This window comes from Cherax quadricarinatus, chromosome 47 (genome assembly GCF_038502225.1).
Source record: "Cherax quadricarinatus isolate ZL_2023a chromosome 47, ASM3850222v1, whole genome shotgun sequence".
Lineage (NCBI taxonomy): Eukaryota > Metazoa > Arthropoda > Malacostraca > Decapoda > Parastacidae > Cherax > Cherax quadricarinatus.
This window is the reverse complement of record NC_091338.1, coordinates 18627506-18654819: the sequence shown is the minus strand read 5'-3', so window position 1 is coordinate 18654819 and position 27314 is coordinate 18627506. Positions and strand designations below refer to the sequence as shown.

Sequence of the window (27314 nt, the reverse complement as noted above, 5' to 3'; positions counted from 1 at the left end):
GTGTTCGAACCCACCTGTGTGCTGGTCCAGTGGTTAACACACTGACCTGCGAGCTTTAGGGCTTGCATTTAATGGGATCGAGCCCCAACAGTTCTGTGATTTCATCTTTCTGTATATGGTATAGCTGAATTAAAATCCCGCATTATCATTTATCCGTGACAATTAAGACTTGCTACTCCCTCTACAACAATTTATCCCACTGTATCACTTAGATCACCGAAAACAATTATTTTCTTACTTGGTTCCAGACTTCTGAATTCTCACTTAAAGCCTTCCAGACTCTCTCTCTCTCTCTCTCTCTCTCTCTCTCTCTCTCTCTCTCCTCTACACACCTCTCTTTCCCTGGTACATAAACACTTACTGTTACCCACTTCTCACATTCTCCCCTGAGTTTAATCCACATAGTTTTTTGAATATATACGCTTGTACTCCCACTTTTCTTTCCATAACCGAACATTTACTATAAGCGATATTCCTTCAATAGCTCTAATTCCTTTAGATGCACCTAACCTAATTCCCCTAATCCCTTAGCTGCGTTTCGCTTAGAGCTAGGACATCCAGCTTTGTTTCGCTTAGAGCCAGGACAGCCAACATCGTTTCGTTTAGAGCTAGGACAGCCAGCATCGTTTCGCTTAGAGCTAGGACAGTCAGCATCATTTCGCTTAGAGCTAGGACAGCCAGCATCGTTTCGCTTAGAGCTAGGACAGCCAGCATCGTTTCGCTTAGAGCTAGGACAGCCAGCATCATTTCGCTTAGAGCTAGGACAGTCAGCATCATTTCGCTTAGAGCTAGGACAGCCAGCATCGTCAATTCCTTCTTCTGACATTAAAACAACCCACCTTTAAAAGTTTCTCTCTGTTTTTTCTTTTAGTAATTTATACAGGAGAAACAAGAAAAATACAAAAGCCTGGCGTGATAGTCTGGGAACGAGGTGGACAAGGAAAATTAGGGAACGCTAAATTCTGAACGTGTGTCCCTGTTAGTGCAAGAACAGGAGTGAAATGTGTGCCTGGAGTGAACGCCGGTACACAGTGTTGATGACTCTTATGGGGAGAGTGAAGCGTTCAGTTCTTCAGGTTATAAAGAACAGTGAGTGTAGTGAAGTATGAAGAACAGTGTAATGATTGATGTCATGTTATGAAGAACAGTGAGTAATAAGAACAGAGTGATGTCATGTTATGAGCAACAGTGAGTGTGGTGACTGATGTCAAGTTATGAAGAACACCGAGTGATGTCAAATTATGAAGAACATTGATGTCTAGTTATGAAGAACATTAAGTGATGCCAAGTTATGAAGAACATTGATGTCAAGTTATGAAGAACATTGATGTCAAGTTATGAAGAACATTGAGTGATGTCAAGTTATGAAGAACATTGAGTGATGTCAAGTTATGAAGAACATTGAGTGATGTCAAGTTATGAAGAACATTGAGTGATGTCAAGTTATGAAGAACATTGAGTGATGTCAAGTTATGAAGAACATTGAGTGATGTCAAGTTATGAAGAACATTGAGTGATGTCACATCATAAGTTTTTCGTAACATTTCAATAAACTTCTATTTTTTCCTTTAAAATACTGACATATGATGCGGATGCAGTATTTACTTTACCTCGAGGCATTCACTGTTGATAACGTTTCGCTCAGGGGTGAACAAGGCTTAATGTTTCGGCCACAAGTTTTCCCCAGAGGGTCTCTGTTTAAAGTTATCATGTCTTGGTGAAGATAATTCCTGCGCGAAACCTTGCATAAACAGATTTTGCTCATCCTTTTTTTTTTATACTCAATTATCACCTCGTTGCCCCTGGAACATGACAGGCAGAGAGACAGCTGATAGACAGAGAGAGACAGCTGATAGACGGAGAGAGACAGGCGAGGGGAAGAGATTCTGAGGAAGAGACTAATTGTGTGGCGAGAATTTGGAGGGAATGACAAGTGAAGGAAATGACAAAGACTGGAGGAGAGTTGGGTGGAACGACAGAAAGATTGACGAAAAGGAGAAATGAATGGCGAATAGAATAGCGAAGAGGTGAACTGAATGTATGACGAAGGAGCGATCTGAGGGACGATAAGAATGATGAGGTGAACTGAATGGCAGACAGAATGACAAAATGATGAATAGTGACGAAAAGGTGAACTATATGGAAATAAAATGACGATACTGTGAGCTGAATCAGAACAGAATGACGGAAAGGTAAACTGAATGATGAACAGAATGACGGAAAGGTGAAGTGAATGACGAAGAAAAATTACGAAGACGTTAACTGAATGACGAACAGAATGACGAAAATGTGAAATGAATTAGGAAAAAACTAACATCCGGACGGAAAAAAAAGTCCAGGATAATGAAAACTTGGATGAAACAACGAACAGCCGGATGGAAGGACCGACATTTGAAGAGAATAAAGTAACAATCAGACGGAATGATAAACGCTCGAATCGAAAGAAGGTTAGAAATAGCCAGAATGACAGACAGGTGACCAGAGTTCAATGACAGTTAACTAATGACAGGACCATCCAGCTTAGTTCACCTCCGGGTCGTTCATCAACAAGGTTGATGCTCTTGTGACACTCAACAGAATAAAACACATGAACAACATGAACAGTAATAACACGGGGATAATGTACAGTAATACCATGGGGATAATGTACAGTAATAACACGGGGGTCAAGTTGGCACTAGGGAGAGGTAACTAGTGTTGTTAATCTGAAGGATCACCTAGACACTAAGACCAGCTGCATTATTATATTTGTCACCACCACCACCACCAACAACTTCTATTATTATTCTTATCTGTACCTTGGATCAAACCCAAGGTTTCCAGAGGATTCCTAACAATGTTTTGTACATAATTTAAAAATTTCTTCATTACTCTATGTTTAAAATGAGAGGAAAAAATCCACAAAGCTTGAAAGTTAAGTCAGGGTTTCCCACATTATTTATAAGCTAAATTTCTTAGTTTTCTGCTGTTAGTGCTAGCTAACATGTTGGTCTAACTTTACCAGTGTATTTCAGATTATAGACCATGTTATAGATGGTTTTGATATTGCTTTTGACTTACAACCAAGTGATTATACGACATCTCATAGTAATGTATATACTGTACCATTAAAGGTAAATAGTAACACTAAGTTTTAGCTGTACTTTACAAGTGATGATACATTAATGGTGTACAGTACCGTTAAGTTGATAAATAAGCCAATGTGCATCACATGGGTATCTATTAATGAAACGTTTTGTCTGCTCAGCAGGCTTTTCTCAGCTGAATACAAAGCCGACATTGACAAAAGTAATGAGTAGCAACTTTCACTACAGTCATGAATTCTTTTCCAGTGAACACGGTGGTAGGGAAGTGATATCAGTTAATGACACAGATGTTAAGAATACTTAACCCGACCATAAAAGTATAATGGTGAAAAAGATAATTTAAAAAAAAGAATGCAGTACGCAGAGGTAAAGAACTGCTTCCAGTGACAGCTTCTTGGAAAACCTGATAAACACTTACTAAAAGGCTTCCACTTTCAAATATTTTTCATAATAGTTTATATCTGAAGCCATTTAAAAGAAATCATAACCTATGTTAGTCAAGTCAATTCTTTGTATCAACAGACAGTCTGAACCAGGAGAAATGCTATCAGCTGGGTGTTTTAGGCTTCAAATTTACCCACAGACATTCGCTATAATTCTTTACACTAATAAATCATTGTCCCAACTTTGAAGCAGAATTACATCGCAGTACAAAGGTACGAGGATAGATCACTGTCAGGGAGTTTACCTGGAGAGAGTTCCGGGGATCTGTGACCAGGTTGTTTTCCATCACAGGAAACTAAAAGCATCCTCTGCTAGGGAATTTGTTATTAAAATTCTTTTAATTCTACCACTTGGAAACATGCAGACACACTTGTTCTATCAACGTTGGTGTGGCAACTGACACATCTCAGCTTGGGAAACAAAGACTGGAATCAGAAAGGTGAACGAAGGATGGTGTAACTACAGCATTTACGATCTAGAAGAAGACAACCTGGAACATATAACATTCACTGAAGAACTAAATTAATATTCACTAAAGAACTAAAGCAATATTCACTAAACTAAAATTCACTGAAAATTACACATACTGGTCATGCAGTATCTGCTTCTGAATTTATGTATAGGAGAGAGCTGAGGATGACAGTCTGGATGTAAAGGGACATACAGAACTTGTCTTGAAACTGCTTTGTGTTTATCAGTATATTTATAATGATTGAAAATATGAATGAAGAGAAACTGGATGTTGAAAATATGAATGAAGAGAAGCTGGATGTATTAGCTCTAAGTGAAACAAATTTGAAAAAGTGGGAGTAGTAAATGGGATTAGGTCAGATGTATCTGAGGATAATAATAGTAATAATACTAATAATAATTTATGTTGAGCGCTAAACCCATTTGGGGTCATTCAGCGCAATATGTGGTTGAGGCTTGATCTTCCGTCTACTGAGCAAGAGACAGACGCGCTTCCTATTTGTACTCGTCTAGAGCTAGGGAAGGAGTAGCTGTAATGTTGAATGATCAGTTATGGAAGGATTAAAATAAGTGTGGTATGCAAAAAGTGGGTTACATTAAATATTAATTCACCTGGGAAAGAGAGGAGTGAGGTGGAGCGACAGCGGGATTTTGGGAGATGCAGTGTTTACACTCTGAAAGATGGTTAGGTTAGCTTAGGTCAGGTAAGGTTTGTCAGGAGCCAGAATTTTGCGATATGGAGGGTCATCTGAGCAGCAGTATTAGTGCGCCTCTGACAAGACGGTGATGGCGTGAGTGATGGTGAAGATGTTTCTTCTTCCAGTACCGTACTTCGGTGGGAGACGGCCGGTGTGTTAAAAAAAAATATTTGGGGGCTTCGAGACCTGATAGAGATTATAGGGGGCTTTAGCTCCTCTTTCTCCCCTACCAACATAGGCGACGCCACAGTACTGGTGTTATTAGGCAAGACTAGATGAACAACTGCAAAACTATGAACGTAACAAAGCCAAAAGGAATATATATATATATATATGTCGTGCCGAATATGTAAAACTGGTCAATTAGCAAGAACTCATTTAAAATTAAGTCCTTTCTAAAATTTTCTCTTATACGTTTAAAGATATACTTTTTTCATTAATGTTAATGTAAAAATTTTTAATTTTGCACCAAAAGATTCTTAGAAAACTAACCTAACCTTATTATAACAAGAGCAATTTATTTTAGCCTAACCCAACTAAATATATTTTAGATTTGTTTATAGTAATTTAATACTAAACAAACACAGTGAAATATATTTTTTTCGTTAGGTTCAGAATGATTTTGGCGAAATTATTGCATACACAAATTTTCACTTGTCCTATATGGCAAGATGAGCGTTGCTATTAAGCCAAGATCGCAAATTCTGCCTATTCGGCACGACATATATATATATAATATATAATATATATATATATATATATATATATATATATATATATATATATATATATATATATATAAAGAGTCTGAAACGATACAAGAACAACATAGAGACGCACTCAAAAAAATTAATGTCAGGGATGATGAGTTTTCCGAGAAAAAGCTAAAATCTGACACTGAAGCTGTAAACGATCTGATGAAAGAGGCGAAAAATAATTGATAAAGCAGTAAATGAGAAATTAATAGGAAGGTTATCCCTTTCCATTGAACAACTGATGATAGAAACAGCTACAGTATAGCACGATTAAATTATAAAGGAACTGAAAATGTTAGGAATGATCGAAGAAAGGTAGGAAAAGAGAAAAGTAGAATTATTGATGAAAGAAGAGGAGCAAAGAGAGAGCTTGAACAAGCTAACAGTAAGATGATCACAGCAATGCTGCAGTAGACTGTCAGGATGATCATCACACAGCAATGCTGCAGTAGACTGTCAGACTGATCACCACACAGCAGTGCAGCAAAGGACTATTAAGCTTAACATCACACACACATCTTCAAAAGACTATCAATATCAACATCCTACAACAAAGAAGCTGTAGAAGGACTATCAAGGTGACATTCATCGTAGAAAATGAAACACCAACCAGAGAAATCAAAGGCTAACTAAGAGAAACATTAACTAAGTTGTAAGTTAACAAGAACATAGGTATGGACGCAATACACACACAAAAAAAAAACTCTTAAAGTTGTCACATAATACGTCAAAATTAGTTTAGCAACCCAGAGATGCAGCCATATTACCAATACCGAAAAACAAGCACATTAACCCTAAATAATAGAAAAATGGATTAAAGCTTCAGAAAAAAAAGTTGAACAAGGCTTCCCTGGTGTATATAGACGGTAATGGTATGTAGGAAGGTCAGACTGAGATAGAGAGAGAAGCTAAGGGCGATAAATGGAGAAAATCATTAGGAAATGATAAGATCATTTAAATGAAGTAACGGTGTTACCACCAGTGATACATTCACAAACCATTCAGTTACAGCAACACTGTTATCCCCAGTGATACAGTCACACGTCATCAACTAGTTCATTCCTTCACCTGGCTCATGTATCTCAGGATTTAAAATCCTTCAAAGGCGTGGATACATATGTTCACTTTTTATTTGTCAAGAATCCTGACAAAACAAGAGAGTGACAAACAGTAACTACATCGTTGAAACGAAGGTAAATTTACGTACATTCTCTTATGTTCAGTCGACGTATCAATGTGTTTATACTATTTTGTTGCCCACTAACCTACTAAAAATTAATGTAAACACTGGAAACACAATTAAACTTAATAAAACACATTTAAACATACTAAAACACATGCAAACATAAAGAAAACATATGTAAACATATTGAAAACACATGCAAAAATGCAGAAAACACATGTAAAAATATTGAAAACAAACACAAGTAAACATACTGAAAACACATGTAAACATACTGAAAACACATGTAAACATACTGAAAACACATGTAAACATACTGAAAACACATGTAAACATACTGAAAACACATGTAAACATACATGTAGCTGAATTTTTGAACAACGATGCACTCACTAGCAAGTGCTAATCCGTATAAAAACATTTCTCTTCTTTTGAGTTTAAATACAGAAAGCCGCAGGTTATGCAGCTGATGATGCAGGAGAATCACTCGTGTTCACGAGTCAAGAGAAGATGAAATTTCAAGTATTTTGTTTTTTGTTTCCAGAATTCCATCAGCAGTGGATCCAAACCATCATTTTCATCATTAGTTCCTCCTCTTACAGACAATTACATTCCTGGAGCAATTAAGGAACATTTTCCTAAGGTCCTGGAGAGTTAGAAGATGAAAGAGAGAAGTTCATCTCAATTTTAGTGAATTGTTTGAAATGTCAAGTCAGTGATGTGAAGCTTTTAGAAAGACGGGAAAAATCTAGTGGAGAAAACCACTCAACTATTCGGCTTAAAATTATGGTACTGATTTCTTGCAGGAAGAATTAGAAGTGCACTCGCCTATTTGTGGTTGCAGGGGTCGATCCACAGCTCCTGGCCCCTCTTCTTCGCTGGTCGATACTAAGTCCTTTCTCTGCTCCATGAGCTTTATCATACCTCGTCTTAAAACTATGTATGGTTCCTGCCTCCACTGCCTCACTTGCCACATTATTCCACTTCCTGACTACTCTATGACTGACGAAATACTTCCAAACATCCCTTTGACTCATCTGAGTCTTTAACTGTGTGTGTGTGTGTGTGTGCACTCACCTAATTGGACTCGCCTATTTGTGGTTGCAGGGGTCGATCCACAGCTCCTGGCCCCTCTTCTTCGCTGGTCGATACTAAGTCCTTTCTTTGCTCCATGAGCTTTATCATACCTCGTCTAAAGCTATGTATGGTTCCTGCCTCCACTACATCACTTGCTAGACTATTCCACTTCCTGACTACTCTATGACTGAAGAAATACTTCCTAACATCCCTTTGACTCATTTGAGCCTTCAACTTCTAAGTGTGACCTCTTGTTTCTGTGTCCCATCATTGGAACATCCTGTCTCTCCACCTTGTCTATTCCATGCAGTATTTTGTATATCGTTATCATGTCTCCTCTAACCCCCCTGTCCTCCAGTGTCGTCAGGCAGATTTCCTTTAACCTTTCTTCATAGGACATTCCCCTTAGCTCTGGAACTAACCTTGTCGCAAACCTTTGCACTTTTTTTAATTTCTTGACGTGCTTGACCAGGTGTGGGTTCCAAACTGGTGCTGCATACTCTGGTATGAGCCTGACGTTCAAGGTGTACAGCGTCTTGAACGATTCCTTACTAAGGTATCGGAACGCTATTCTCAGGTTTGCCAGGCGCCCATTTGCTGCACCAGTCTGTTCTTAAACACACATGGGCTCATCCTAGCTTTTTCGTTATTCCTGTTACTCTTGGGTACAAACCTCTCCTCTGTGTGTGTGTGTGTGTGTGTGTGTGTGTGTGTGTGTGTGTGTGTGTGTGTGTGTGTGTGTGTGTGTGTGTGTGTGTGTGTGTGTGTGTGTGTGTGGTTTTAAGATTCGAATACACAGTAGAGTTACAAGTGGAGGGGGGGGGGGGAGCAGGAAGAGCCGGACGAATGAAGCCAAACTACAAGAAGGGACACTACGCGGGAATGAAGAACTTCCTGAACGGGGTTCAGTGGGACAGAGAACTGGCAGGGAAGCCAGTAAACGAGATGATGGAATACGTGACAACAATTTGCAAGGAAGCTGAGGAGAGGTTTGTACCCGAGGGTAACAGGAATAATGAAAAAGCCAGGATGAGCCCATGGTTCACCCAAAGGTGCAGGGAGGCCAAAACCAAGTGTGCTAGGGAATGGGAGAAGTATAGAAGGCAAAGGACCCAGGAGAATAAGGAGAGCAGTCGTAGAGCCAGAAATGAATATGCACAGGTAAGAAAGGAGGCTCAACGACAATATGAGAATGTGTGTGTGTGTGTGTGTGTGTGTGTGTGTGTGTGTGTGTGTGTGTGTGTGGTTTAGTGTGGTTAATTAAAACTCTCGTTCAAATACTTCCTGCCAATTACAAAAACAAATACATCCAAAATGGCTGACTTCCCCTGAGTAGACGTCACATAACGACACTATTAGAAGTATATTTAGCTCAGGGCAGAGGTTTATTAAGTGAAAAAGCTTTACCCTGAGGGAAACTTAACCCCAATAGAAGCTTGTTCTGCCTGGTCTGGGACCAGGCAATAATTGCTATGTGATGCTATAATGGCTATATGTTATAATTGCTATATAAAGTTTTAATTGGTATATAAGGTTCTAATTGCTATATGTTTAATTGCTATATAAACTTTAAATTGTTTTATAATGTTTATATTGCTATGGTAACCATCAACAACCATGGTAACCACCATCAACAACCATGGTAGACACCATCAACAACCATGGTAGACACCATCAACAACCATGGTAGACACCATCAACAACCATGGTAGACACCATCAACAACCATGGTAGACACCATCAACAACCATGGTAGACACCATCAACAACCATGGTAGCCACCATCAACAACCATGGTAGACACCATCAACAACCATGGTAGCCACCATCAACAACCATGGTAGCCACCATCAACAACCATGGTAGACACCATCAACAACCATGGTAGCCACCATCAACAACCATGGTAGCCACCATCAACAACCATGGTAGCCACCATCAACAACCATGGTAGACACCATCAACAACCATGGTAGACACCATCAACAACCATGGTAGACACCATCAACAACCATGGTAGCCACCATCAACAACCATGGTAGCTACCGTCAACAACCATGGTAGCCACCATCAACAACCATGGTAGCCACCATCAACAACCATGGTAGCCACCATCAACAACCATGGTAGCCACCATCAACAACCATGGTAGCTACCGTCAACAACCATGGTAGCCACCATCAACCATGGTAGCTACCGTCAACAACCATGGTAGCCACCGTCAACAACCATGGTAGCTACCGTCAACAACCATGGTAGCCACCATCAACAACCATGGTAGCCACCATCAACAACCATGGTAGCTACCGTCAACAACCATGGTAGCCACCATCAACAACCATGGTAGCTACCGTCAACAACCATGGTAGCCACCATCAACAACCATGGTAGCTACCGTCAACAACCATGGTAGCCACCATCAACAACCATGGTAGCCACCATCAACAACCATGGTAGCTACCGTCAACAACCATGGTAGCCACCATCAACAACCATGGTAGCCACCATCAACAACCATGGTAGCCACCATCAACAACCATGGTAGCTACCGTCAACAACCATGGTAGCCACCATCAACAACCATGGTAGCCACCATCAACAACCATGGTAGCTACCGTCAACAACCATGGTAGCCACCATCAACAACCATGGCAGCCACCATCAACAACCATGGTAGACACCATCAACAACCATGGTAGACACCATCAACAACCATGGTAGCCACCATCAACAACCATGGCAGCCACCATCAACAACCATGGTAGCCACCATCAACAACCATGGTAGCCACCATCAACAACCATGGTAGCCACCATCAACAACCATGGTAGTCACCATCAACAACCATGGTAGCCACCATCAACAACCATGGTAGCCACCAACAACAACCATGGTAGTCACCATCAACAACCATGGTAGCCACCATCAACAACCATGGTAGCTACCGTCAACAACCATGGTTACCGGGTTATTGCACAATAAAATTCCTTGGGTGAAAACACAACGTTGAATATCCAACGAATTTAGAGAGAATACTTGTAGCAAGAATTTTAATATTTAAAGTTTACTTGACTGAGTTTTTCTCAAGGCTGCCAGGAAGAATATCAACTTTAAAAAATATTAATGATAAATTTGTGATGGGCGAAATGGTGTGTGTGTGTGTGTGTATGTGTGTGTGTGTGTTGAGCACTTGCATTCCTCTGTACGAGTAACTAATAGTGTTCATGCAAGGCAATTTGTATATTAATAATTCGTTTTGCATTTTCCTGCAACATTTGCAACTTCTAATAGTTGTGTTGTGAGTTTATACCATTACGACTTTCATAGTCAAACGCTTGTTGTTGCTAGACATCACATTACACAGCCATCTGGCCTAGTAGCTAGTTCGGGTGCTGAGAGTGGCAGTCCCATTCCCGTGTGTGCTGGCCAGACCATCCTAAGGGATGGTAATTCCCAGGTAACAGTATCTCCAGCTCTGCTGGAACGAAATCTTTGATGGTCGCGTAGCTGATGATTTTAGTTGGAATGTATGACGCTATTCTCCTCACCTCGCTGAAGTCTGCCAGCTAAGTCTCGCAGGATTCATCACTTTATGTAACAAAATCATCCTAAATGATGGAATGTAACAGGGAACAACAGCTACCTTTTGTTTCAACTATCTGTCATGTTGTATAGGGCAATATCTTACTGCTGTTGTTTCCACTGTCATATACCCATTTTTCTTAAATAAATATTGTAGATGTGAATTTGTAAAGTTGCTGTAATCCTCATAATATTCACATATTTTCTCCAGTGAACCGCAGAAGTTATCTCCCAAGCTATTAGTTTCACTTATGGTCTTCAACCTTAAATTGCTCTTGTAACCTACACTGCTTTTATTTTACCCAGCTAGACAGCTGTAGACTTCTGAGGTAAATTGCACAATTCCCTCTGCAAGTTGTACATTGCAAAACCACGAATTGCAAGTCGTAAACTTCGTGTGTTGTCTGCAGCTTTAATTCGCACTGGTGGACCGGTGTCAGGCGGTGCTTGAACTGCGCGGGACATGAATGTTGATATTTACGGTAAAAATGGTTGTTGTGTGACTTTTCTCCTGTCGTCGTCAGCGAGGTAGGGAAGGCCCTGTCAGGAGGAGCTTGCAAGGCCTCTGTCAGCACTCCTTGTTCACTGCCCCTTCCTATTTCCTCTCTCTCTCTCTCTCTCGCTCTCTCTCTACCCATAGTTATTAACCATCATAACAACAAAGGCATCATTCCTAGATCGAACATTGAACAAAGAGCTTCCCGTGACACTAGAAGTGACTGACTCACCGTGTTCAGGTTGCAGAGCTTCTGGTTGAGCTCGTCTGCTTCCTTCTTGATCTTGTCCTTGCGAGCCTTGGCGCCACGGAAGCCTGCCTGGATCTTGAGCGCCGCGTCCGCTAGCTCTGCAATAAGTCACTACAGTTATTGATGGCAAAAAATACCGACAAGTTGATGAATAAGACATGTGCAGCACTTGGATATTTCTTCTACCGAAATGTTTTGACAGTCGAATACAGTCTCCGGTATTCGACAGAGAGACTGCTGTGCATGCGATACATTCCGGCAATGAAGATCGACGTTCCTCAGTTGCAATCATGTCTTACACATCACTCCATGTCAGCCTGGGTTATTCAGGGGAAGTTATGGAATTAACGTGAATTACATGAATTTTCACTTCAAACTAGTGTCGTCTACAGAACAAAATAAATCATTATGAAAATAAAACTCGACTGAATGTTTAGATTGAATTTATATAGAAATCTTAATGGTTTGCAAACTGGAATATATACAAACATGAGAGGAAGTAACCCACATGGAGACAAAGAAATGATAATTGTTCTCTATAAATTTCGACCGAAAAAGCTCTTAGACCCAGGCTAAAAAAAATAATGGAAATTAAATATTTCTGGTTTTGTCTCTATATGGGTTACGGTCCCTAAATGACAATTGTTCATTACTCTTTGATGTTCAAACTCATTCAGATAAATTTGAAGTTAAGGGAATGGGAGGTAGGTAGTGTTATGCATATACTTTTAATGAACAATTTCTGCACGTACGGTAAGTGCACTCACGACTATTCGAAGATCAGTGAAGAGACAAAATCATGCCAAGGACAAAATATGGTGGAGTAGTGTGTGCTAGACCAAACTTGGAGAACCAGAGCGTAAACAAAGGTATAACTCAACGAGGCTCTGGTAACAATGGTGAAGACAACTCCGCGAGGGTGAGGTGCTCTCTCTCTCTCTCTCTCTCTCTCTCTCTCTCTCTCTCTCTCTCTCTCTCTCTCTTGTGCTGTCACTCCCCATACCACGACAGGAAAGTACTGTCAGTATGTATACTGGTGCTGTTACTCTCCATACAAGTATACTGGTGCTGTTATTCTTCACTATACGACAGGCAAGTGCTGTCTGTGTGTGTACTGGTGCTGTTGCTTTCCACTAGAATAGAAAGTGCTGTCGGTGTGTGTATTGTGCTGTTAATCTCCACATTACGACAGGAAACTCCCGTTGGTGTGAACTAGTCATTCCCAGAACAAACTCAGTACCGTTAACTATATTACCGATGAACAGTTAAAAATAATACTGAAGTTTACATCAAACGCAATTTTCAGTGTTTACAATGTGCGCGTGCGAGTACACATAGAATGCTTTTTCATATCAGATCCAGCAGGAAATGTTATTTTATCTGTGAGATTGAAGCTGAGCATGCTGGTAGGAGTCGATCATTCTTTACTGGACCATCTGGGCTCCCTGGCTCGCAGCATGGAAGGTCTTGGAGCGAGGAGTGAACTTAAAAGCTGACGGATGAGGAAGAGTAAGAATGAGGGGAAGAGGAAGCAGAAGAATGAGGGGAAGAGGAAGCGGAATGGGTGGGGAATGAAGCGAGGGAGAGAAGGGAAGTCGCTATCTAGAATAGTGAAACGTAAATCCACAGGAACTTTGATTAGTTTCCTGAAAACTATTAAAGTGAAACACACACACACACACACACACAAATACGTAAGACTGAAAATAGAAATAGAACTCCAGTACTGAGGGCCAAGTCAGAGCCGCTGCCGCTACACAGCCGCGTCAGGATAAGATAACATACAGGACCAAACACTAAGTTTAAGAAAGAAAAGAACAGACTTTATAGAAAATTACGGGGAAGTAAATAGACGATTTAAAATGTTCTTTAAGAGTTAAAAATAGCACTGGCACGACGAGGAGAAAAGATGGTTCAGCAATGATTGTAAACCATCCACACGTGGAAAAAATCTACAAACATCTGAACAAAATGGACACATTAAAAGCAATGGGGCCTGAAAATGGGCCACCATAGGTTTTAAAAAGGAGCAGAAACGCTGCGAATCGCGTCACTGGAAATAGGGCAGCTGTCAAAATTCGATTGAAAGCAAATGTATTACCCATACACAGACTCTCGGACAGTCAACCAAAGATGAAATGTGAATCTGTGTCCTTGACATCCATAGGATAAGGATACTTATGTACAGTTCAGGATATTTATTAAAGGAAACGTTTTGCCATGAGTAAGCTCATCAGCCATGAAACAGAATAAGGAATAATGGTTGAATTTCGGTCTCCAGGAGCGTTGACAAAATCTAACCCCTGTGGGTGAGCATGAGGTCACTCCCACCCACATGAGCATAGGGTAACTACCTCTCATAGCATGGGCATGGGGTAACTATACAGCCCACAGTATGGGTATGTGGTAACTACCGCCCACAGCATAGGTAACTACCACCCACAGCATGGGTATGTGGTAACAACCCCTACCATGGGTATGTGATATCACATACCCATGCTGTGGATAGTAGCTAACTACCGCCCACAGCATGGGTATGTGGTAACTACCGCCCACAGCATGAGTATGTGGTAACTACCGCCCACAGCATAGGCATGTGGTAACTACCGCCCACAGCATGGGTATGTGGTAACTACCGCCAACAGCATAGGTATGTGGTAACTACCGCCCACAGCATAGGTATGTGGTAACTACCGCCCTCAGCATAAGTATGTGGTAACTACTGCCCGCAGCATGGGTATGTGGTAACTACCGCCCACAGCATGGGTATGTGGTAGCTACCGCCCACAGCATGGGTATGTGGTAACTACCGCCCACAGCATGGGTATGTGGTAACTACCGCTCACAGCATGGGTATGTGGTAACTACCGCTCACAGCATGGGTATGTGGTAACTACCGCCCACAGCATGCGTATGTGGTAACTACCGCTCACAGCATGGGTATGTGGTAACTACCGCTCACAGCATGGGTATGTGGTAACTACCGCCCACAGCATGGGTATGTGGTAACTACCGCTCACAGCATGGGTATGTGGTAACTACCGCTCACAGCATGGGTGTGTGGTAACTACCGCTCACAGCATGGGTATGTGGTAACTACCGCCCACAGCATGGATATGTGGTAACTACCGCCCACAGCATGGGTATGTAGTAACTGCCGCCCACAGCGTGGGTATGTGGTAACTACCGCTCACAGCATGGGTATGTGGTAACTACCGCTCACAGCATGGGTATGTGGTAACTACCACCCACAGCATGGGTATGTGGTAACTGCTGCCCACAGCATGGGTATGTGGTAACTGCCGCCCACAGCATGGGTATGTGGTAACTACTACCCACAGCATGGGTATGTGGTAACTGCCGCCCACAGCGTGGGTATGTGGTAACTAACGCTCACAGCATGGGTATGTGGTAACTAACGCTCACAGCATGGGTATGTGGTAACTACCGCTCACAGCATGGGTATGTGGTAACTACCGCTCACAGCATGGGTATGTGGTAACTACCACCCACAGCATGGGTATGTGGTAACTACCACCCACAGCATGGGTATGTGGTAACTACCGCTCACAGCATGGGTATGTGGTAACTACCACCCACAGCATGGGTATGTGGTAACTACCACCCACAGCATGGGTATGTGGTAACTACCACTCACAGCATGGGTATGTGGTAACTACCACCCACAGCATAGGTATGTGGTAACTACCGCCCACAACATGGGTATGTGGTAACTACCGCTCACAGCATGGGTATGTGGTAACTACCGCCCACAGCATGGGTATGTGGTAACTACCGCCCACAGCATGGGTATGTGGTAACTACCACCCACAACATGGGTATGTGGTAACTACCGCCCACAACATGGGTATGTGGTAACTACCACCCACAGCATGGGTATGTGGTAACTACCGCTCACAGCATGGGTATGTGGTAACTACCGCCCACAGCATGGGTATGTGGTAACTACCACCCACAGCATGGGTATGTGGTAACTACCGCTCACAGCATGGGTATGTGGTAACTACCGCCCACAGCATGGGTATGTGGTAACTACCACCCACAACATGGGTATGTGGTAACTACCGCCCACAGCATGGGTATGTGGTAACTACCACCCACAACATGGGTATGTGGTAACTACCACCCACAACATGGGTATGTGGTAACTACCACTCACAGCATGGGTATGTGGTAACTACCGCCCACAACATGGGTAAGGAGTGAATAATAAAAATATCAACATAATTTCACATAAATGGTACACAAAACTGCCCAGTTCTTGGGTATTTTTATTTACGTAAATTTTCGCCTGTTCCGCAGGCTTCATGAGTCGAATACATAGGAGAGTTACAGTACTGAAGACAGTGTAAGTGGATAGAAGATTGAGGAGGTCAGTCCCTCAAGATGGTCAGTCTCTTAGCCTATAACATTAGTATGAGGCCAGATACTTGTATACCGGAAGCGGAAGTGAGGTGCAGCAGCTTGAAGCTGACGACACAGGTGAGCGAAGTCCACTAGTACAACATTGAGGCACTTATGCAATATGTGGGAATCTTTATTGATAGAACGTTTAGCCACACAGTGGCTTCATCAGTCCAATACAAAGCAGAAAGGTGTCAGGAGAGGAGGAACTTGAGGTAATCAGTCCCTCAGCCTGGAGTCGATGTTTTCAGTCCATCACTCTTGTAGAAAGTACAGCATATGGTCGGAGAAGTAGCTAATATACTGTAGTCAGGTGAGTGGAAGCAGGAGGAGGCGGGATCACAGTGGAACCATCCACTAGTGTAAGTAGAACTTCGTCCTGTGGTTGGACATTTATCACACTAGTAGAACAGTTGGGTATCTTTATTGTTGGCAGTAATGATACCCAACAATAAAGATACCAGACTGTTGCACATGTGTCTTAATCATCAACTTGTCGGTATTTTATACCATTTTCAAGAACTCTATTGCTAACACTTGGTGATCATGACTTACTACCACTAGTGTGTCACTGTGTGAGGTAAAAGTACACAAGTGCAACTAATGTGATATTTTATTGTGGCAACGTTTCGCTCTCCAGGATTTTTTTCAAGCTATTACAAATAATACATGGACACAGAGGGTATATATAGGCTTAGAGTGAGGTGTAATACTAGTGGTAGTAGCAGTAGTAATAGCAGTAGTAGTAATACAACATGGTAGAGGAATCAACTTGCTAACGGCTTGACAAAGCTCCTGGAGAGCAAAACGTTGCCACAATAAAATTTTACATTACTTGCATTTGTGTCCTTTTACTTAACACGAAGCATTATGTTGAGAACACTAACCATATTCTTCCATATATATATTCAATTCAGTTCAATTCAATTCAAGTTTATTCTCTATAAGGGTTACAATGTGGGGTTTACAGGTTTTGGGTATTGTGTAGTTTACATGTTATAAAATACTAATTACAGAGGGGGCCACTAGGACACCTAGCATGGCTAGGCATTTCGAGCAGACTTAGATTAAATCTTAACATTAAATCCTTACAGATTATGGTATTAAGGCTAAGTGACTACATCAAAATTTGTGAGTTTAGCAATGTGAATGCTTTTGTTTTGGCACAATACAAGGTGTCTATATTGGAGTATCATAGGCAAACTTATGACTAGTTAGGATTTATTATTTTAAGATTAGTATTTCTGGGTTTATAGTCAGTGGGTGAGTGAGTGTAATTGTGAACCACCAGGTGGTTATCATGTAGTTAGTTGTCGGGGTGGATCAGGGAGATAAGATGTTTTCTAACTGTAGTTTTGAAAGTGATGAATGTGTCTGCAGTTCTAGAGTTTTCAGGTAGGGTGTTCCAGATTTTAGGTCCTTTGAAATACATTGAATTTTTGTAAAGAATTAGTCGAACACGGGGAATGTCATAGAGATGTTTGTGTCTGGTGTTATGCCTGTGGATCCTGTCACAACTATCAATAAAGCGTTTTAGGTCAAGGTTAATATTGGAATTTAAGGTCCTGTAGATACAGATTGCACAGTAGTAAGTGTGGATGTTCTGAACAGGGAGTAAGTTTAGATCTATGAAGAGTGGGAGGGGGGTGTTGCCACCGATGGGATTTAGTGATTATTCTTACTGCAGCTTTTTGTTAGCCTTATAAATATCAAGAACACAGTCTTGCAAATATCAAGAACACAGTCAGCCTTGTAATTATCAAGGAGGAGCACAGTTAGCCTTGTAAATATCAAGGAGGAACACGGTTTGCCATTTAAATATCAAGGAAGAACATGATTAGACAAGAACACAAAATTGGAAATTTCTCGGAAAAACACGTGTAAAGTCGAAGTTATTAAGGAAAATCTTGATAACATCGTAAATATCAAGGAAGAACACAGAAAACATTGCAGATATCAAGGAAGACGTGGTTAACGTTGTAGATATCAAGGAAGAACACAAGAATATCAACGATAAACGCGGCAGTGTCGTGAATATCAAAACACGTTGAAGGTCGTGAATACCAAAGAACACAGTTTACGTGGTAAATATTCAGCAAGAACACGGTCAACGTCGCAGATATAGTGGAAAAAAGGCGATTACCGTAGAAAAATGTCAGGGTAAAACAGGGTAAAAGTCTCAGTTCCAGAGCTCTGGTAATGTGTTCCAACTCAGTTCCAGAGCTCTGGTAATGAGTTTCAGCTCAGTTCCAGAGCTCTGGTAATGTGTTCCAGCTCACTTCTAGAGCTCTGGTAATGCGTTCCAGCTCAGTTCCAGAGCTCTGGTAATATATTCCAGCTCAGTTCCAGAGCTCTGGTAATGTGTTCCAGCTCAGTTCCAAAGGTCCAGTAATGTGTTCCAGCTTGGTTCCAGAGCCATGGTAATGTGTTCCTGCTCAGTTCTAGAGGTCTGGTAATGTGTTCCAGCGCAGTTCCAGAGGTCTGGTAATTTGTTCCAGCTCAGTCCCAGAGCTCTGTTAATGTGTTTCAGCTCAGTTATAGAGCTCTGGTAATGTGTTCCAGCTCAGTTCCAGAGGTCTGTTAATGTGTTCCAGCTCAGTTATAGAGCTCTGGTAATGTGTTCTAGCTCAGTTCCTGAGCTCTGGTAATGTGCTCCACTTCAGTTCCAGAGCTCTAGTAATGTATTCCAGCTCAGTTCCAGAGTTGTGGTTTGTGTTCCAGCTCAGTTACAGAGCTCTGGTAATGTGTTCCAGCTCAGTTCCAGAGCTCTGGTAATGTGTTCCAGCTCAGTTCCAGAACTCTCGTAATGTGTTCCAGCTCAGTTCCAGAGCTATGGTAATGTATTCCAGTTCACTTACAGAGCTCTGGTAATGTGTTCCAGCTCACTTCCAGAGCTCTGGTAATGTGTTACAGCTCAGTTCCAGAGCTCTAGTAATGTGTTCCAGCTCAGTTCCAGAGCTCGAGTAGTGTTCCAGCTCAGTTCCAGAGCTCTAGTACTGTGTTCCAGCTCAGTTCCAGAGCTCTGGTAATGTGTTCCAGCTCAATTCCAGAGCTCTGGTAATGTATTCCAGCTCACTTTCAGAGCTCTGATAGTGTGTACCAGCTCAGTTCCAGAGCTCCGGTAATGTTTTCCAGCAAAACTGTTAACTTTTTTCCCTCGTAATCGCCGAGTTACTGATAATTCCAGTAACTCCCTCATATGCAAATCTCCACGTATTAATTTGTGTTTTAGTGTGTTGCTGCACTGTTAACAAGGAGATTTAGGGTGTGGCTATACTGTTAGCTACGTGACTAAAAGTGTGGCTATACTGTTAACTACGTGGTTAAGGACTACGTTGTTATTAGTCTTGACATACAAGTACATTTTAATACATGATATCTTCATAAAAGAAAACGACAGCGAGTGCGTCAGTGACGTCAACACCCACTACAGTGAGTGCGTCAGTGTCGTCAACACCCACTACAGTGAGTGCGTCAGTGACGCCAACACCCACTACAGTGAGTGCGTCAGTGTCGTCAACACCCACTACAGTGAGTGCGTCAGTGTCGTCAACACCCACTACAGTGAGTGCGTCAGTGTCGTCAACACCCACTACAGTGAGTGCGTCAGTGTCGTCAACACCCACTACAGTGAGTGCGTCAGTGTCAACACCCACTACAGTGAGTGCGTCAGTGTCATCAACACCCACTTCAGTGAGTGCGTCAGTGATAGCAACACCCACTACAGTGCGTCAGTGACGCCAACACCCACTACAGTGAGTGCGTCAGTGACGTCATCACCCACTACAGTGTCAGTGACGTCATCACCCACTACAATGCGTCAGTAACGTCAACACCCAATACAGTGAGTGCGTCAGTGACGTCAACACCCGGTACAGTGGGTGCGTCAGTGATGTCAACACCCACTACAGTGAGTGCATCAGTGATAGCAACACCCACTACAGTGTGTCAGTGACGTCAACGCCCACTTTAATGAGTGCTTCAGTGACGTCAACACCCACTACAATGAGTGCGTCAGTGACGTCGACACCCAGTACAGTGAATGCGTCAGTGACGTCAACAACCACTACAGTGTGTCAGTGACTTCACCCAGTACAGTGTGTCAGTGACGTCAACTCCCACTACAGTGTGTCAGTAACGTCATCACCCACTACAGTGTGTCTGACGTCACCCACTCCAATGCGTCAGTGACGTCAACACCCACTACAGTGTCAGTGACTTCATCACCCACTACAGTGTGTCATTAACGTCAACACCCACTACAGTGAGTGCGTCAGTGACGTCAACACCCACTTTAGTGCGTCAGTGACGTAAACACCCACTACTGTGAGTGCGTCAGTGATAGCAACACCCACTACAGTGAGCGCGTCAGTGACGTCAACACCCACTTCAATGAGTGCTTCAGTGACGTCAACACCCACTACAGTGAGTGCGTCAGTGATGTCAACACCCACTACAGTGTGTCTGTGACGTCATTACCCACTACAGTGTGTCAATGACGTCAACACCCACTACAGTGAGTGCGTCAGTGACGTCAACACCCACTACTGTGTTTGTGACAGCAACCACTACAGTGAGTTCGTCAGTGAAGTCAACACCCACTACAGTGAGTGCGTCAGTGGCGTCAACACCCAGTACAGTGCGTCAATGACGTCAACACCCAGTACAATGAGTGCGTCAGTGACGTCAACACCCACTATAGTGTCAGTGACGTCATCACCCACTACAGTGTGTCAGTGACGTCATCACCCACTACAATGCGTCAGTGACGTCAACACCCATTACAGTGAGTGCGTCAGTGACGTCAACACCCATTACAGTGAGTGCGCAGTGACGTCAACACCCACTACAGTGTGTCATTGACGTCATCACCCACTTCAGTGTGTCAGTGACGTCATCACCCACTACAATGCGTCAGTGACGTCAACACCCATTACAGTGAGTGCATCAGTGGCGTCAACACCCACTACAGTGAGTGCGTCAGTGACGTCAACACCCACTACAGTGAGTGCGTCAGTGACGTCAACACCCAGTACAGTGTGTGCGTCAGTGTCGTCAACACCCACTACAGTGAGTGCGTCAGTGTCGTCAACACCCACTACAGTGAGTGCGTCAGTGTCGTCAACACCCACTACAGTGAGTGCGTCAGTGTCAACACCCACTACAGTGAGTGCGTCAGTGTCATCAACACCCACTTCAGTGAGTGCGTCAGTGATAGCAACACCCACTACAGTGCGTCAGTGACGCCAACACCCACTACAGTGAGTGCGTCAGTGACGTCATCACCCACTACAGTGTCAGTGACGTCATCACCCACTACAATGCGTCAGTAACGTCAACACCCAATACAGTGAGTGCGTCAGTGACGTCAACACCCGGTACAGTGGGTGCGTCAGTGATGTCAACACCCACTACAGTGAGTGCATCAGTGATAGCAACACCCACTACAGTGTGTCAGTGACGTCAACGCCCACTTTAATGAGTGCTTCAGTGACGTCAACACCCACTACAATGAGTGCGTCAGTGACGTCGACACCCAGTACAGTGAATGCGTCAGTGACGTCAACAACCACTACAGTGTGTCAGTGACTTCACCCAGTACAGTGTGTCAGTGACGTCAACTCCCACTACAGTGTGTCAGTAACGTCATCACCCACTACAGTGTGTCTGACGTCACCCACTCCAATGCGTCAGTGACGTCAACACCCACTACAGTGTCAGTGACTTCATCACCCACTACAGTGTGTCATTGACGTCAACACCCACTACAGTGAGTGCGTCAGTGACGTCAACACCCACTTTAGTGTGTCAGTGACGTAAACACCCACTACTGTGAGTGCGTCAGTGATAGCAACACCCACTACAGTGAGCGCGTCAGTGACGTCAACACCCACTTCAATGAGTGCTTCAGTGACGTCAACACCCACTACAGTGAGTGCGTCAGTGATGTCAACACCCACTACAGTGTGTCTGTGACGTCATTACCCACTACAGTGTGTCAATGACGTCAACACCCACTACAGTGAGTGCGTCAGTGACGTCAACACCCACTACTGTGTTTGTGACATCAGCAACCACTACAGTGAGTTCGTCAGTGAAGTCAACACCCACTACAGTGAGTGCGTCAGTGGCGTCAACACCCAGTACAGTGCGTCAGTGACGTCAACACCCAGTACAATGAGTGCGTCAGTGACGTCAACACCCACTATAGTGTCAGTGACGTCATCACCCACTACAGTGTGTCAGTGACGTCATCACCCACTACAATGCGTCAGTGACGTCAACACCCATTACAGTGAGTGCGTCAGTGACGTCAACACCCATTACAGTGAGTGCGCAGTGACGTCAACACCCACTACAGTGTGTCATTGACGTCATCACCCACTTCAGTGTGTCAGTGACGTCATCACCCACTACAATGCGTCAGTGACGTCAACACCCATTACAGTGAGTGCATCAGTGGCGTCAACACCCACTACAGTGAGTGCGTCAGTGACGTCAACACCCACTACAGTGAGTGCGTCAGTGACGTCAACACCAAGTACAGTGTGTGCGTCAGTGACGTCAACACCCAGTACAGTGTGTGCGTCAGTGACGTCAACACCCATTACAGTGAGTGCGTCAGTGACATCAATACCCACTACAGTGGTCACCGCGACACTAAAGTCAAGCTACTGTCTCTGGACAACTGTAGGTAAATGTCATTTTTGATCATGAGTCAGTCTTACACTGCGGACTAGTGAAGAGAGAGCAGTGTGTAGAGGACGGTGTGTGAGGAGGATGGTGAAGACAGAAGAGGACACGGTGTGTGAGGAGGATGGTGAAGACAGAGGAGGACACGGTGTGTGAGGAGGATGGTGAAGACAGAGGAGGACACGGTGTGTGAGGAGGATGGTGAAGACAGAGGAGGACACGGTGTGTGAGGAGGATGGTGAAGACAGAAGAAGACACGGTGTGTGAGGAGGATGGTGAAGACAGAAGAGGACACGGTGTGTGTGAGGAGGATGGTGAAGACAGAAGAGGACACGGTGTGTGTGAGGGGGATGGTGAAGACAGAAGAGGACACGGTGTGTGAGGAGGATGGTGAAGACAGAAGAGGACACGGTGTGTGTGAGGAGGATGGTGAAGACAGAAGAGGACACGGTGTGTGTGAGGAGGATGGTGAAGACAGAAGAGGACACGGTGTGTGAAGAGGATGGTGAAGACAGAAGAGGACACGGTGTGTGAGGAGGATGGTGAAGACAGAAGAAGACACGGTGTGTGAGGAGGATGGTGAAGACAGAAGAGGACACGGTGTGTGTGAGGAGGATGGTGAAGACAGAAGAGGACACGGTGTGTGTGAGGAGGATGGTGAAGACAGAAGAGGACACGGTGTGTGAAGAGGATGGTGAAGACAGAAGAGGACACGGTGTGTGAGGAGGATGGTGAAGACAGAGGAGGACACGGTGTGTGAAGAGGATGGTGAAGACAGAAGAAGACACGGTGCGTGAGGAGGATGGTGAAGACAGAGGAGGACGCGGTGTGTGAGGAGGATTGTGAAGAGAGAAGAGGACACGGTGTGTGAGGAGGATGGTGAAGACAGAGGAGGACACGGTGTGTGAGGAGGATGGTGAAGACAGAAGAGGAAGGGAGATCACAACTTAGGGAAGGATCTGTAGTATTTGTCCCTCAGCTGAGTGGCTAACTTTGGTAATCTTGGACGCAACAGTGTTAGAGTTTACTAACATGGCTCTCTCAGTGTGCTTTGATGAGTGTTTCCGTGACTCGGAACTGGACTTAGTAGTTGTAAAGGAAGGATTCTAATTCTCAGTGAGGAGAACGAGAAATAAAAGATTTATCTGGATATGAGGGAGGGCAAGTGTAATAATGAGCGAGATGTGGCTTCATCATTGATTGGAAAGTTGTTGGCATCTTTCTATGGCAAGAGTGATAACATTAGTTCAGCTGAAGGGCCGCTGTTGCTGAACTGGACTTTAAACTGACGGAGGATAGAGTGTATGGGAATATCTGGGAGAAGACAAAGCAGAGGACTTGGCAGTCCACACCGACAGTTCTTCTCAAGCAGATAGTTCTTCTCAGCAGTCTGCTGAGAAGAACTATCTGCGATTTAGACGAAGGACCATCTTTTATTATCTTGGTATTTGAGTCAAGGTTAAAAAAAAAGAGAAACCTCTCACTCCATCCTCCATTAACTGTTAGCATGAAAACGGGGTGAAAACTCTAATATACCATTGACATAGTATGTTATACCCCGGTGTCCTCACTAGTATGAGGCTCTCATCTCTTAAAAACTCATCTTTCTTGGTGCTACTCCTGGCGCTTGGGACGCAGCCTCAGCGCCTGGGTGACGGAGAACAAAAGACAGTGAGTTTATATAGTGATGGAGGTCAGGTGAGACGCGCTGCCAGGTGCGTTCAGAGGAAGGGAAGACGCTCAGTGATGACAGGTTTTTGTTTGGTAAAAATACGTTGTAGTTAAATTTTTTATGTGATGGAACTCCGTGTTCTGAGGTATGGTGTTGCTAACTGCCATGAATGATGACTATGGAGCTAATACTGTTGCATGGGTAGCAGACACAGAAATTTTCCAAAGTACATTTTAATAAAAATTGCCAATGGACAATAATAAAAATAATATGCTGCTCAGTAATGACAAATTCAAGCTGCTCAGATAGAGAAGAACGAAGAACTCACAACCAGTACTAGATACAAAACAAGGAATGGCCATCTCACGGAATAGAAGGAACATGTGAAAGACTTGGTATATCAATGCCAGTTGACCTATCATTTAGAGAACACAATAAGGCAAATACCGCGAAGGCCAGGAAAATGACGGTGGGAATAAGAGCAACTTTTAACACAAAATAAATAATGTTAATTGTAACACTCTTCAGATCATCTGTGCTCTTTTGTTTGGAATACTGTTTGGTGTTGACGACTCCGTTTAGGGCAGAAGAGATATCAGAGATGCACAAGGTGAAGAGATTGTTTGCTGCTCTTATAGAGCCCGAGATTACTTGCAAAGTACTTCCTTGGGAGTGTAGAAGAGAGAGATACCTGATAATATATACAAGGAAGATATTTGTGTTAATGTTATTGTTACTGACTTAATATTGTTGCCATTGTGTTACTGTTGTCATTGAGTTAATGTTATTGATATTGTGTTAATATTGTGTTAAATTTGTTGTTATTGTGTTAATGCTGTTGTTATCGTGTTATTGTTGTTATTTTGTTAATGTTATTGCTATTGTATTAATCTTGTTAATATTGTTGTTACTGTGTTAATATTGTTGTTTTGGTGTTAATATTATCGTCAGTGTTAATATTTTTTGTTAATGTGTTAATATTGTTGTTTTGTGTTAGTATTGTTGTTTTGGTGTTAATATTGTTGTCAACGTTAATATTTTTGTTAATGTGTTAATATTTTTGTTAACGTGTTAATACTGTTATGTTAATATTGTTGCTAACGTATTAATATTGTGTTAATATTGTTAATATATTAATGTTGTTATTGCATTAATACTGTTGTTGTATTGAAGCTGTTGCTATTGTGTTAATGTTATTGCAGTTGTATTAATAATGTTATTGTGTTAATATTGTTATTTTGTTAATATTATTTTGTTAACATTGTGTTAATGCTGATGTTTCTGTATTAATTTTTAAGGATGTCTTCACTACCTTATCCTAAATGACGAAGCTGAATATTGTGCAATTATTTCTTGTCATTGTATTACATTACCATTGTATTACCATTTTAGTTATGGTGTCCAGGGAACTGACGACTTTTATTACCATTATTATCTCGGGTACAATTTATTCAGATCTTTAATTGCACTCATTTGGGATTTAATTATTGACATCACCTTCGTAGTGACATCACCTTTATAGTGACATCGCCTTCATAGTGACATCACCTTCATGGTGACATCACCTACATACTGGCATCGCCTTCATAGTGACATCACCTTCACAGCGACTCCACCTTCAAAATGATATCACGTTCATAGAGACATCACCGTCATAGTGACATGACCTTCACAGTGGCATCACCGTCATAGTAACTCATTTTATATCGAATTTCGATATTGTTTCAGTGTTTTGTGTCTGTATCAGTGGTGTTCTGAGTCTGTATCAGTGGTGTTCTCTGTACCAGTGATGTTCAGTGTCTGTCAGTTGTGTTCTGTGTCTGTACCTGCAGTGTTCTGTTTCTGTTCCAGCAGTGCTTCTGTGTCTATGCCAGCAGTGTTTTGTGTCTGTGCCAGCAGTGTTCTGTGTCTGTGCCAGCAGTGTTCTGTGTCTGTGCCGGCAGTGTTCTGTGTCTGTGCCAGCAGTGTTCTGTCTCTGTACCAGCAGTGTTCTGTGTCTGTGCCGGCAGTGTTCTGTGTCTGTGCCAGCAGTGTTCTGTCTCTGTGCCAGCAGTGTTCTGTGTCTGGGCCAGCAGTGTTCTGTGTCTGTGCCAGCAGTGTTCTGTCTCTGTACCAGCAGTGTTCTGTGTCTGTGCCAGCAGCGTTCTGTGTCTGTGCCAGCAGTGTTCTGTGTCTGTGCCAGTAGTGTTCTGTGTCTGTGCCAGCAGTGTTCTGTGTCTGTGCCAGCAGTGTTCTGTGTCTGTGCCAGCAGTGTTCTGTGTCTGTGCCAGCAGTGTTCTGTGCCAGCAGTGTTCTGTGCCAGCAGTGTTCTGTGTCTGGGCCAGCAGTGTTCTGTGTCTGGGCCAGCAGTGTTCTGTGTCTGTGCCAGCAGTGTTCTGTGTCTGTGCCAGCAGTGTTCTGTGTCTGTGCCAGCAGTGTTCTGTGTCTGTGCCAGCAGTGTTCTGTGTCTGTGCCAGCAGTGTTCTGTGTCTGTGCCAGCAGT

The 27314-nt window shown here is 43.0% G+C and overlaps 1 protein-coding gene across 1 annotated transcript in view; it reads right to left on the bottom strand.

Annotated features, from left to right (window-relative positions):
• igl (igloo) overlaps nucleotides 1-27314 on the bottom strand; it is a 183435-nt gene that overhangs the window by 51045 nt on the left and 105076 nt on the right. The window contains exon 2 of the mRNA XM_070094739.1: nucleotides 12025-12140. Coding sequence (XP_069950840.1) covers nucleotides 12025-12140 — 116 coding nt within the window. The remainder of the gene's footprint in view (nucleotides 1-12024; nucleotides 12141-27314) is intronic.